The 14615-nt window shown below is 40.0% G+C and overlaps 1 protein-coding gene across 12 annotated transcripts in view; it reads left to right on the top strand.

Annotated features, from left to right (window-relative positions):
* Positions 1-2664: 2664 nt before the first annotated feature.
* The window catches only part of LOC119063360 (RNA-binding protein 12), a 37585-nt gene continuing 25634 nt past the window's right edge, over positions 2665-14615 (top strand). The window contains exons 1-3 of one of the 12 annotated variants that reach the window (XM_053671036.1): positions 2665-2830; positions 7912-7996; positions 11077-12893. In XM_053671036.1, the coding sequence (XP_053527011.1) occupies positions 11099-12893 (1795 nt within the window). In that variant the 5' untranslated portion in view covers positions 2665-2830; positions 7912-7996; positions 11077-11098. The other 11 variants (XM_037164688.2, XM_037164686.2, XM_037164687.2 and 8 more) reach the window with 11 other exon arrangements.

Raw genomic sequence — 14615 nt, 5'->3', positions numbered from 1 at the left:
GCACACACCCCCAAGCTGGGGACCTGGCTCACAACCCAGGTATGTGCCCTGAATGGGAATCAAACCCGTGACCTTTCAGTTCGCAAGCTAATACTCAATCCACTGAACCACACCAGTCAGGACTATGTATTTATTTTTTAAATATATTGATGAGAGAAAGAGGAACATTAACTTGTTCTTCCACTTATTTATGCAGTCATTGGTTGCTTCTTGTATGTGATCTGACCTGGGATCAAACTTGCAATTTTGGTGTATTGGATGACACTCTAACCAACTGAGCCACCTTGCCAGGCCTGTATTTTAAATAATTTGAGATTTAGCAAAAGGTTGCAAAGGTAGTACAGAATTATATATCTATTACCCAACTTCCTCTCACTTAACATCTTAGGTACATTTGTTAAAACTAAGAGATTAACATCTGTACATTAATATTAACTAAACCTCAGATTTTATTCAGATTTCCAAGGCTTTAAAATAAAATTTAAAGGACACTAATGCCCTTTCTCTGTTCCAGGATATCCAACTAAGATACTACATTGCATGTAGTAGGGTTTTTTTTTAATATACTATATTATACCTACAAAGGGTATATATAATAAAGTATAGATTTGGTTTAAAAAAAAGTGTGGCCCCCAGATAAAGTGCTTCTCAGATAGGGTCAAATTAAAGGAGTTCATCATCACCAATCCCTTATTATATAAAATGTTAAAGGGACTTATCTAAGAAAAAGAAGATGTACAGTAAAAAAAATGTACAGAAAAATGACAGCAAACACAATTATTAATAACCACACGTAAAACAAAAACTAAGCAAACAACTAGAACAGGAACAGAATCAGAGAAATGAAGATCACATGGAGGGTTAGCAACAGGGGGATGGGAGGAAAGAGAGGGAAAAGGTACAGAGAATAAGTAGCATAGACGGTAGGTAGAAAATAGGGGGAGGGTAAGAATAGTATGGGAAATGTAGAAGCTAGAGAACTTATGACACATGGACATGAACTAAAGGGGAATGTGGGTGTGCAGGGTAGAGGGGAGTGAAGGGGGAAAAATGGGACAATTGTAATAGCATAATCAATAAAATATATTTTTTAAAAAGATGTTGAAATCCTAACCTTCAATACCCCAGAAAGTGACCTTATTTGGAAACAGTAATTTCACATGTATTTACTTAAGATGAGATCATTCCAGAATAGGTTGGGGCCCTAAAAAAAATCAAATAAAAGTGTGGCCCCTACCCTGGCCAAGTGGCTCAGTTGGTTGGAGCATCTCCCATACACAGAAAGGTTGTGGGTTTGATTCTCAGTCAGGGTATATACCTAGAGTTTGGGTTGTGTTCCTGGTTGGGGTGTGTACGGGAGGCAACCGATTGATGTTACTCTCTCACACCAATTTCTCTCTCTGCCCCCCTCACTTTCTTTCTCTCTAAATCAAATAAAAATATGTCTTTGGCTGAGGATTGAAAAATAAAATGTGTGGCCTGTTTTTTTTTTTTTAAAGATTTTATTTATTGTTTAGAGAGGGGAAGGGAGGGAGAAAGGGAGAGAAACATCAGTGTGTGAGAGATACATCCATCAGTTGCCTCTTGCACACCCCTAACTGGGGACCTGGCCCAAATCCCAGGCATGTGCCCCGACAGGGGATTGAATCAGAGAACTTTTTTGGTTTGAAGGCCAGTGCCCAGGTGTTCAATCCACTGAGCCACACCAGCCAGGGCAGGGCCCCTGATCTTTTTAAAATTTATTAATTCATTTATTTTAGAGAAGGGAGAAAGAGAAACATCCTTTTTGCTATTCCACTCATTTGTTCACTCATTGGTTGATTCTTTTAAGTGCCCTCACCAGGGAAGGAACCCACAACCTTGGGCCTCCTCCCTGAATTTTTTAGTTGACTCCTCACTTTGTCTTGAAAGATTAGTTCAATTACCATGATATTCATGAAGCTACAGGGTAGACACAGGGCCAGTGGAGTCTGGGAGGCCTGGAAGAAAGCAACATCGGTATAATTTTTTCTATAGTCAAATATATTGAAATACATCTGCAGATGGGTTAATGAAAACTGGTGGATAAGGCTCCCCTAAATGAAAAAATTTTTAAAGATTTTATTTTTAGAAAGAGGGAAAGGGAGGGAGAGAGGGAAACATGATGTGAGGAACATGGATTAGTTACCTCTGGCCCGCGCCGTAACCCAGGCAGTGCCCGGACCAGGAATCCAATCAGCGACCCTTCCCTCTTTAGGACGACACCCAATCACCTGAATCACACAGGTCAAGGTACTGACTGAAGTTTTCAAATGAAAAAAATCAGGTTTTGGTTCTTCTGTCAGGGAATCAAAACTGGATACCACTTTATAGTTCTTTTATTTCTCAAAATAACCACTCAAGGTAGGTAACAATATATTTCCCTCCTTTCGCAAAGGTTTAAAGAAGTGAAGTAATTTGCACAGAATCCTGCAGCGAGAGGCGGATCCGGATACTATACCCATCCCACCAGTAGCGTCCGACTCTTAAAGCCTGGCTAGAGCGCAAAAGTCGCACAAACTGACTCGAAGCTCTTCTCCCTAAAAACATCGGTAAGTTCCGGGAGATTGCCCAAAACCCTCAGTGCGCTTGCGTCGTCTCGTCCGTGACGTCACCACCTCACCCCGCCTCTTCTGGAACGCGGACCTGCGGAGCGGGCTGGCGGCCATTTTGTGAAGCGGCAAAGGTGGTGGTGGCTGGGCTGCTGTAGGCTCCGGAAAGCTGTTCGCGCAGGGGCTGTCGGCCGCGGGGCGGAGGCACTCGCGCGGGGGGTAACTCGGGTCTGGGTTCGGGTGCCGCGCAGCACTCCCCGGTAAGACTCCCGCAGTCCCGGAACGGGCGGGGCTGTGCGGGGCTCGAGCCGCCCCTTGGTGGCCCGGGGCGGGGCCTTCGGAGGCCTCCGAGCCCGCAGCAGCGAGCGCCCCACACAAAAGGGTCGGGCACGGCTGCGGGGGCCCTGGGGCGCCACTTGCGCCTCTGAGGCCTGAGAGTGTGCAAGAAGGACGCAAAAGAGGATGAGCCTGCATACCGAAGTGGGGGCGAGACTATAGCGAGGACGCCCCCGTGGTCTGAGAGGGAGGAGGCCAGAGCTGGGTGGCCCAGCGGCCTGCGGACTAACGGGGACTGCAGTGAAATCACATCAGTATTCCGAGTGAGCAAGGTTTTCTATGACCCCAAAGGGGCAGAGACTATAACTACATCTCTGCTTCAAGGTGAGGAGATCGCAGTGAGGACACTCCCTCCACCCGAAGTGGGAAGGAGGCCCTGTGGCTTACCAGAAAACAGTAATAACTAGGACACACCTGTGGGGAGGAAGCTGTAGTCGGTACAGCTTTGTAAGTCTAGGGAGGAAGTCTTAACTGGCCGAATTCGTGGCTTGAAGGTGGAGGGGGTTGTAGTTGAAATGATTCCAAGGCCCAACGCTGGGGTAGGGCTTACCCTCGAGGGTACCCCTTGGAGGACAGCCTCCAGCGCTGAAGGAGAAGGAGGTCCAATGGGACGTGGTCTGGAGGTGCTTTTGATGGAGAGTGAATTTGAGTTTCTCTAGTGAAGGCTGGACGTGCTAGTTTGCAGCCACGTGAAATGGGTGGGAGGAGCTTTTAGGATCTACAGGTTAGTGACGGGATGGACTCCAGTGCAGACAGGCTTAGTTGCCGATGGTAAGTGTATGGGCTCTGTGTGTGCTTTATAGTGAAAAATCTGAGTGACTTGGTTGAGGGTTATTCCGGGTTATTCAGCGCTAAACCGTTTTCTGGGATTTGTGTACTGAAGCAGGCTCGTCGGGAGAGAGTTCTAGACCTTAAAATCCTCCTTTGGCTCCTGGATTCCCAGAGATCACCTGATGTAAATTGGGGTAGTTGGCAGGAACCGTTCCGTATTATTTAAGATTAGGGTGATGCCATTTAGTATAACTGAAAAAAATGTGACTGCAACTGAAGGATTGGTGGCGAGACTTGACGGGAGTATTTCTCAGCACTTGCTTGACTGGTTTAAAATGGTGTCGTTTTTTGTAAGGTGCGGAGTTAGCAACGTGAATTGCTTTGAACCTTGTGACCTAGTTTATATTGTTCATGCATTGTAGAGCGTTTACAGTTGAGAAAAATTCTGCAAGCCTGGACATATAGGTCTATCTTGTTTTGTTTCTGTTTTTTTAATTAGAGAAATCTAATACAAGACTGGTTGTACTTGTTTTGAGGATTTGTGGAAAGTAAATGTGTTCCGGTATTTTCCAAGAATATTAAAAAGTTGGGGAACTGTTATACAGGTGGTTAAAATAATTTTATGGTAATTTTTGAAGAAAATGAAATGTTTAGCGTGTTTATATAAAAGCTGAGGGTGTGCTTAGTATTGCTGGAAATTTTTTTTAATGAAACTGCATTTTTATATCACCTTACATGCTCGATCAAATATTTTATTTTGTTTATGAATTTTAATGCATAATTTCCATTTTTGTTATGTTCATATCTATTAGGTGAAAAACGTGAAATTTTAGAAACTACTGTGATAGTTACTTGGGACATACTGTTATGTGCTAATGCCAGTATACTTCAGGCTTTTCACTTTCTTTGACATGCCAAATGTTTTGATTGTTGCATATTGAGAGTTTGGGGGCTGTTGGTACAATTTTAGATGTGAAACTTGATTTTGTGGGCCAGTATTCTAGGTGCTGAAATCCAGTGACAATTTCATACTGTTTTTATTCTGTCATTGAGTTGAGATGAATATTTTTTGCAGCTGTTACAGGACGAACTTCTAAGTGTCAGTAGTGATTGCACAAAAAGATGCTTTTTAGATATCCGATTCCAACATGCAAGGACTGTTGTAAAATTTTGTATCTTTTTCTTACCTGGCCCACAAGCACTTAATAAATGTTCATGGAATAAATGAATATTGTTAAATGTTTTAGGTAAGCAGAAAAAAATTAACGTAATTTATAGTTTTATCAGCTTTTACTACCATCACCCATATACCTGTTGGTTTTCAGAGTTTAATTAATTAAAATTATAGCCAGGTTTTAAGTCTTGAGACCAGTAGTGAGGGTGAATGTGGTCTGCTAGGTTAGAAAGTAATATTGTTACTTTGAAGTTTAAATCATATGAGATAATGAACATTTTTGTTGGCATTTGGGGGGATTGAGAAATAATATTACAGTCTTTGGCAGGAGGAATAAATATCTTATTTAGAAATGTCTTTTGCTGTCTTTGAGTACTGACAGGGAACATTGACTAATGTCTTATCAAAGGGTACATCTCCCTGAGCGTCAGAATTGTTTCATTAAGAATGATGCCAGTATCTGAAATGTGATCCATTTGGGGATGGGAACAAAATCAAGTGGATAAACCTGCGTATCTTTGCTTTTCTAATGCCTACCATAATTTGATTATGCTGTTTATAGTGTTATGCCCTTCTAAGGTGAACATTTGAGGGGTACTGGTTTTTGTTTCTTTTAAATCTGAAGAACTTAATTCTCTGTCCTGGTTCTTGCTGATTAAAGACTGATTACTGAACAAAGTTAAAATTCACTGTTGGCTGTTTATTACCAAATGAAGAGTGGAAATGGTTGAGTTCTGTTTTGTGCCTTGGCTTCCTGATAAAAGATCGTTGTTAGACATTTTATTCTGAAATTCCAAGTGATTGGAATGGCCAGTAAATAAGAAAATCTGTCCTGTGAATAGTTTTTATAGCAGATACTTGTAATTTGCACATGCATGCACACAGTATTTGTAAAGCTCTGAAGCAAGACCATTGTGTTAGGACTAATTCCTAACAAAGTGCAAGAATTTACTAAAGCAAGCTTCTTTAGATTTTCTGAAATATGTATCAGTGGACTTAATGGCAGATAAGGCCCAGTTTCGCCTTTCCTACCCTAATGCTCTGTGCATAGGTAAAACATGTATTTACATAGAAATGTTTCAGTTTTATCCTAAAATTCACCAAAGTTTAAGATGATGGATTTAAGTGGATCTTCCATTTTGGTATCCAGCATTTAGTTGCTAGCTGACATTTAGAACACAGGAATGAGTAAGTTTCCTGGAAAATAGTTGTACCTTTATTAAATTATTGTGTTCTTCATAAAGTGAGGTGTTGAAAACAAAACGAAGTTAAGTTCTCAGTGTATGTACCTTGCCTATTTGAATGTGGAGGTGTAGCAGCAAGAGTAGTGAAGTTCTGGTTTCTACCTTGAACTTTTTGTGTACTTTACTTTGGTATGCAGTGAGATGAACCTTCCCCCATGCTAAATAGAAATTCATTAGTTTATATCTAGATTGACTTTTTCATTTTCATTTTATCTTTTAGATTGATTTTGTACTGTAAACTGAACACATAAACCTTGAACTAGGCATTTGATAAGTTCAGCTGGGCCTTTCAACTTTTCCTTGTGGAATGAGATGTTTCTTCCTTGTTACAGTTATTTCTGGTAATCCTGCAGAAACTTCTGGGAATAGATGTACAGTTTCTTTCCAGATGGACAGAAGGTGCTTTCTTGGGTCTGTAAGGGAAGAGGTTAAGGAACTTGTTTCTCTTACCTTTAGGGCACAAGTCCTGGGCCCACACCAGATCTTTTGAATTGGAATCTCAAGTAGAGGATCATCTGTTTATCACAAATGCTTATCTAGAAAATTACCCTGGTTCTTTATTAGCTCATAGCCTTTACTTAAAGCAAGCTTTTTTCTGTTTCACATTTCCCTTTGTGACCCATTTAAATGATGAATTTGAAAACTCTTTAGACTTCATTAGGATCGGTTTGTACAACATAAAAAGATTAATACGTGTTCTGGGTTTTTGAAAGCATTGTTATGAGATATTTGCATAGCTTTTTTGTGGCAAAACAGTTTCACTGTTGAATAATTTGAGTAGTTTAGAAGATGTTTAGCTTGTTCTTTAGATAACTCTGGAGTAACACTAAAATTTGTTTTAACATTTTATTTTTTGTGATATTAAGCTCACTGATGGTTCTTGATCTTGAAAGGTAGTAGTTAAAAATGAGCCTCATTCTAATAGTATTCTGTTGATAATTTTCATGCCTAAAAGTAACAACTTTCTTCTACTTTGTTTCTCTGAGTTGAAAAATGACCTTTTCAGTATAGTTGTCTAATCACTTGGTCATTTATATTGCTTGTGAATTGCTTAACTTCACCAGTTTGGGAAAAATTCCAGTGAAAGATGATCTGTTTTTACTTTGGGAAGTACTGTTAATATGGTAGCTGTTTTTAGGGAGTTTTTAAAAATAAGTTTCTTGGGACTGTTAATGGTGTTAGGAGAAGAAGCACTTTTCCATAATGTTTGGAACCCCAGTGGTTTTAACTAGGAATTAATCCTTTTAGCCAGATCTGTCTCTTTGTTTATGTTTTTTTGGTGTTTGATGCTATTTTGGTGCAAAGGAAAAAGTATTGAAAGATTAGTTGCAATATTTTTCATGAGTACCCTTGAATTGATTGATTAATTTGTCCAGGAAGTGGTGTACAAACTTGTTGTTGTGCTTTTTCATTACAAGTTGTTGGGAACCTGAGAAAATAGGGCATACTTTGACTTGTGTTACAGAATTTTCAGTACTGGTTTAATTGAGTGATAAAAGCAATTACCAGCTGAGAAGCTGAGAGTTTTATGACTGTGTTCGTTTTTATTTATTCATTCTTGGACTAATTTGTGATACATTCTTGATGTATGTAAATATGTAATGTTTTGAGAGATACTCAAATCTGAAAGCAATACAAATAATAAGCATGCGTAGGATTTTGGTACATGTCTTTTTCTTCAAAAAAATTTTTTTATATGCATTCTAATGAAGTACTCTGGTTTCAAACTCGCCTTGGTAATGTACAGTTCAGTGTGGCCTGTGCGTGTTTTGTGTTTCCTGCATTGATTTTTGCCTCCGTTTATTCTCTATTGCAGTCTAAAAGTTGGTTTTAATTGGTTGCCCACAGGATTGACTTGGCCTCTACTTCTTGTTAAGAAAATACATCTCTTGTTTTATCAGGTAAGAGATTTTGAATAGAGGGTTTGTTTTATACTGAATAAAATGAGATAGCTAGCATATTAAGTAACATGAAAGTATGTGTAGTAACTAAATTGTGGGTTTTTTGTTGTGTGTGTGTGTGGCTTTTTTAAACAAGCTCATCTGAGGGATGAGGGTGGGATAGATTGGGTACCATGGTGGAGGAACAGTCGTTGCTTCCTTTGGGGGTCAGTTTTATATGGATGCATTTCTCCTGAATTTCTGATTACTAGGCAATAAGTAGCTGTTTCCTTCCTCAGTAGCCTTTAGACTAATTACAAATACAGGTGCTTGTTATTGGCATGATTTTTAATATTCCTTAGGAGTATAGGTGTAGATAATGAGTGATATGTTTTAGAATACAAATTTTGGCTGTAATGGAACCTCAGTGATTGGAATCTAACCCTCTTATTAAATAATTAAGGTAGGCTCCAAACAGGTTGAAATGATTCAGACAGGTACTTAGTAGCAGAATAGCAGATCTTCATATTTTTCGGAACCTAAAAACGTTTCCTTTTCAGTTGGCTTTATGAATAAATCTTGTGCTGTTTTGGTTTAATCCTCAGCTCTTTTCTAACTGGCAATATGGGCAGATTTTGAATATCATATTTTCATGGTATACCTTCTATAGACTTTCACTAAATCCCTTTTCTTAGCAGCAAATGGTTTGAAGACTTACTGTGCATGTCACTTTAGACCTATGTTCAGTTTTTGTGTTCTTGGGACCATATCAAGTCCCTGTTTTTATTGTCTCAATGCAGACTAGTCTTTCTCTCAAGTTGTTGTGGGTACCTAGAGTACTCATGTTTCCCCCATATATAGTGATAAAATGATGAAGCTTTTTTTTTTTTTTTTAAATTGAACAAGGACAGGAATTGAACAGACAGGAATGCTGTCTCAGTTTTGCTCGCATATAGCCAATATTCTAGAGTCAGCAAAGAATGAGAATTTGATTTAATGATTTGGAAGTTTCTTAATGAACTTCCTGATAGATTGCTAAATAGTAAAATAAGGAGAAAAAAGTTTGTTGGTGCAATCATTTTTTATTATATTTCTTGTTGATTCTTGCAGACCAGTTATAAAAAATTTCCCCCCTGTCCAGTTTCTGGTGTTTTATAATGGTCTCATAAAGAGCATTTTCTGTTTGCCAATCTCCATCTTTCAGGATTAAATTTGAAGGTGGTGTGTGTGTGTGTGTGTGTGTGTGTGTGTGTGTGTGTGTGAGAGAGAGAGAGAACTGTCAGAGCCAAACAATATATCTTTTCTGTACAGCAGTCATAACATTGAGCTATAATTACAGTTTTTTGCATTGAATTAGTATTTGTATAATATTTAACTTTGAAAAACTGTTTTCATAGATTTGTAGAGTTAGAGCTTGCAACAGGAAACTTTGCTCTTATGATGTTCTCTCATAAGTTTAAATACTTTATAATTTCCCTACAGTCACAGAGCCAGTTTAACAAGTTGATTTTTAAGATGGCTTGGGCAACACCTTATATTGTTAGCCTCATAAAGTTCAAATTAATATTTTTTCTAGTGCCAAGAATTTGTTTTGTATCGCTTTATAAAGGCCTGTCATTGGCATTTACTTTCAGATGCCATGAGAACTGAAATATTAAAATTTTGCTTAAATCTTAGGAGAAACTTTTCTTTTTATTAGATCAGAATGGACACTAAGGAGATCAGTGTGCACCCAGAAATTCCACAGGAGTTATGTTGGGCCAGAAACTATAGCAATCACTGAATAAAGTGTATATCCTAGTTCTAAAACAAAAAGCAAAACAAAAAAATGCCTCTTTTTTATTATCAGCCCTTCCCTATGGGAAAAACAAGACTTTTTTAAAATGAAGGGTTTGGGAATGAGTTATTGCACCTGAATTTTAATTAAAACATCCATGGTGAATGGCACTATAACCAAATTCTACTTTTTGAAGTGATGAAAATAGGTAACTAAGATTCTGGCTACTTTAGTATTTCTTTTGGATTCTTAGCAGGTATTAGCCTTGTTTGTAAAATAATTATTTAAAATAATTTAGTTTTAGAGAGGGGAATGGAGAGGGAAAGGGAGAGAAACATCCATGTGTGAGAGATACATTGATCGGTTGCCTCTCCTACACCCCCAACTGGGTACCTGGCCTACAACCCAGGCATGTTCCCTGACTGGGAATTGAACTGGCAATCTTTTGGTTCGCAGGCTGGCCCTCAGTCCACTGAGCCATACCAGCCAGGGCTGTAAAATAACTTAAAAGCATTTTTAATTGATCTGAGAGAGGAAAAAACACTGATTTGTCATTCCACTTATTTATGCATTCATTGGTTGATTCTTGTACATGCCCTGACTGAGGATCAAACCTACAACCTTGGTGTATCAGGACAATGCTCTAACCAACTGAGCTACCCAGCCAGGGCTGTAATAAATAATTTTAATGTGTTGTTTTCTTTAATAAATAAAGTGGTAAGGCAGATGCAAGAATTTTAGGGTGAAATATGGAGTTAGTTTTCATTTGAGATTTGAATCTACTTTTATGTTGAGTATTATTTGTAATTAATTAGTTTTCTGTTCTGTTGGATTTTAGATTGAGCCATATAAAATGACACCCGATAATTTTGTGAAGTTATCGGGTTTATCAGGAAGATGCTTAGCTAGTTTTAAATACTAACTTTAATGCATCCTTTGCATGTTTTTCCCCTATAGATTGTTAAACTTTGTTTCCTGATTTGACTTACATATTTCTTTTAAATCTTAAATCTTACTGAATTGTGGTTTGAATGATGTAATTGGTGATTTACTGACCTGTGGTGGTTTTTTTCCTGAAACTTTTGAGTCTTGGGACTGAACTTGTAATTGTTTCCAAAATCAATTCCTTTTTGAAGTTGAAATTGTCGAGGTTTTACATTGTAAATGGCACATGATACTCAGTTTTTAGAATATCCAAATTTAGAAACCGACATTGCTTGTGATAGTTTGAGGGACCATTCGAGGTAGCTGGTCATTCTTGTAGCTAAAAACTTGGTGTGATAAACAGGAGTCTGACCTGGCCGTTGCCTTTTCTCATCTGCAGGTGTGTGTGGTTTCAGCGCAGCATGGCTGTGGTCATCCGTTTGCAAGGTCTCCCAATTGTGGCGGGGACCATGGACATTCGCCACTTCTTCTCTGGATTGACCATTCCTGATGGGGGCGTGCATATTGTAGGGGGTGAACTGGGTGAGGCTTTCATCGTTTTTGCCACTGATGAAGATGCAAGGCTTGGTATGATGCGCACAGGTGGTACAATTAAAGGGTCAAAAGTAACACTGTTGTTGAGTAGTAAAACGGAAATGCAGAATATGATTGAACTGAGTCGTAGACGTTTTGAAACTGCCAACTTAGATATACCACCAGCAAATGCTAGTAGATCAGGACCGCCACCTAGCTCAGGAATGAGTGGCAGGGTTAACTTGCCTACAACAGTACCCAACTTTAATAACCCTTCACCCAGTGTAGTTACTGCCACCACTTCTGTTCATGAAAGCAACAAAAACATACAGACATTTTCCACAGCCAGTATAGGAACGGCTCCTCCGAATATGGGAACTTCATTTGGGAGCCCAACGTTTAGCTCAACTATTTCAAGCACAGCCTCTCCAATGAACACAGTCCCACCACCACCAATTCCTCCAATCCCAGCAATGCCTTCTTTGCCACCAATGCCGTCTATTCCCCCGATACCAGTTCCTCCTCCAGTACCTACATTGCCTCCTGTGCCTCCTGTGCCCCCAATCCCTCCAGTCCCTTCAGTGCCGCCCATGACCCCACTGCCACCTATGTCGGGCATGCCACCCTTGAACCCACCACCTGTGGCACCTCTACCTGCTGGAATGAATGGTTCTGGAGCACCTATGAATCTGAACAATAACTTGAACCCTGTGTTTCTGGGTCCACTGAATCCCGTTAACCCTATCCAGGTGAATTCTCAAAGCAGTGTGAAACCACTTCCCATCAACCCTGATGATCTGTATGTCAGTGTGCATGGAATGCCCTTTTCTGCAATGGAAAATGATGTCAGAGATTTTTTCCATGGGCTTCGTATTGATGCAGTGCATTTGTTGAAAGATCATGTAGGTCGAAATAATGGGAATGGATTGGTTAAGTTTCTCTCCCCTCAAGATACATTCGAAGCCTTGAAGCGAAATAGAATGCTAATGATACAGCGCTATGTGGAAGTTAGTCCTGCGACAGAGAGACAGTGGGTGGCTGCAGGAGGCCATATCACTTTTAAGCAAAGTATAGGACCCTCTGGACAAACCCATCCCCCTCCACAGACACTACCCAGGACAAAATCACCCAGTGGGCAGAAAAGGTCAAGGTCAAGATCACCACACGAGGCCGGTTTTTGTGTTTACTTGAAAGGTCTACCATTTGAAGCTGAAAACAAGCATGTCATTGATTTTTTTAAGAAGTTGGATATTGTGGAAGATAGTATTTATATTGCTTATGGACCCAATGGGAAAGCAACTGGTGAAGGCTTTGTGGAGTTCAGAAATGAGGCTGACTATAAGGCTGCTCTGTGTCGTCATAAACAATACATGGGCAATCGCTTTATTCAAGTTCATCCAATTACTAAGAAAGGTATGCTGGAAAAGATAGATATGATTAGAAAAAGACTGCAGAACTTCAACTATGACCAGAGAGAAATGATGTTAAATCCGGAGGGGGATGTCAGCTCTACCAAAGTCTGTGCTCACATAACAAATATTCCATTCAGCATTACCAAGATGGATGTTCTTCAGTTCCTAGAAGGAATCCCAGTGGATGAAAATGCTGTCCATGTTCTTGTTGATAACAATGGGCAAGGCCTAGGACAGGCATTGGTTCAGTTTAAAAATGAAGATGATGCACGTAAGTCTGAACGCCTGCATCGTAAAAAACTTAATGGGCGAGAGGCTTTTGTTCATATAGTTACTCTAGAAGATATGAGAGAGATTGAGAAAAATCCCCCTGCCCAAGGAAAAAAGGGGTTGAAGATACCTGTACCAGGTAATCCTGCAGTTCCAGGAATGCCCAGTGCTGCAATCCCCAATGCTGGAATGCCTAATGCCGGAATTCCCAATGCTGGAATTCCCAATGCTGGAATGCCTGGTGCCGGAATGCCCGGTGCCGGAATGCCCGGTGCCGGAATGCCTGGTGCCGGAATGCCCAATACAGGAATGCCCCATGTTGGAATGCCCAGTGCAGGAATGCCTAGTGCAGGAGGTGAAGAGCATGCCTTTCTGGCTGTAGGATCTAAGGAGGCCAATAATGGGCCTCCATTTAATTTTCCTGGTAATTTTGGTGGGCCAAATGCCTTTGGGCCACCACTGCCTCCTCCAGGATTAGGAGGGGCCTTTGGTGATGTTAGGCCTGGTATGCCTTCAGTTGCAAATAGTGGTTTGCCTGGTCTAGGACTGGATGTTCCAGGTTTTGGAGGTGGACCAAATAATTTAAGTGGGCCAGGATTTGGAGGGGGCCCTCAGAATTTTGGGAATGGCCCTGGTAGCTTAGGTGGCCCCCCTGGCTTTGGAAGCGGCCCTCCTGGTCTTGGAAATGCCCCTGGCCATTTGACTGGGCCACCAGCTTTTGGGCCAGGGCCAGGGCCAGGGCCAGGCCCAATCCATATTGGTGGTCCCCCTGGCTTTGGGTCTAGTTCTGGAAAACCAGGACCAACAGTAATTAAAGTGCAGAACATGCCCTTCACTGTGTCTATTGATGAGATTTTAGATTTCTTTTATGGTTATCAAGTGATCCCAGGCTCAGTTTGCTTAAAATACAATGAGAAAGGTATGCCCACAGGTGAAGCCATGGTGGCCTTTGAATCTCGGGATGAAGCCACAGCTGCTGTCATTGATTTAAATGACAGACCTATAGGTTCAAGGAAAGTAAAACTTGTCTTAGGATAGCTGTTCACATCAATTCTTTGTAGGGTAGATATTCATAGTGCTGTGATTAATGCATCCAGATTGTTTTCCTAGTATTTCCAGGATAGAGCCTGTGGATTGTTTCAATTGCATATAGATCGGTTTCCATAACATAGAGCATTGGTTAACTGTTTACAGAAGACTCACTACCAGGATAAACATTGCTGTATGTTAAAGTAAAACTGTCTGGAGAGAACAAAAAATGATTTTGGCGTACCATTAGAGGAACAATTTGTAAAATTCAAATGATAGCATAAAGTTTATCAAGGAGTCTAGATTGGTTTTGTTTTGTATTATATATGGGATGAAGAAAATAGAATTGTCAATAGAGCTCATGAAGGGTGCTCTTGCCAGCTGATAAAAAATAGAAGTTGGCTACTCTTGGAATTTGGTTTAAAGCTGGACAGATTTGCTTTGTTATAGGGTCAAAGCTTTGTCTAAAGTCCTCATTTTCTTTAAATAAAATCTCTGTATACAGATTCACTGTATGTACCTTTATTGCTTTTTGAGGGTTCTTGCTGTATAGACAGTCCTGCTTCTGAAGTTGCTGCTTTGTTTGCCTAATTGACTCATTTGTAAATGAGTAGAACTGTTTTGTTGTTTTTTGATATAAAACTCCACACTTCGTTTATGCTATAACCTTGAACTTTGATTTCTAATGTCACAC

Source organism: Artibeus jamaicensis, unplaced genomic scaffold (genome assembly GCF_021234435.1).
Source record: "Artibeus jamaicensis isolate MK-2021 breed Jamaican fruit bat unplaced genomic scaffold, CSHL_Jam_final contig_685, whole genome shotgun sequence".
Classification (NCBI taxonomy): domain Eukaryota; kingdom Metazoa; phylum Chordata; class Mammalia; order Chiroptera; family Phyllostomidae; genus Artibeus; species Artibeus jamaicensis.
Note: the sequence above shows the minus strand (reverse complement) of the source record. Positions and strands in the feature narration are given on the sequence as shown.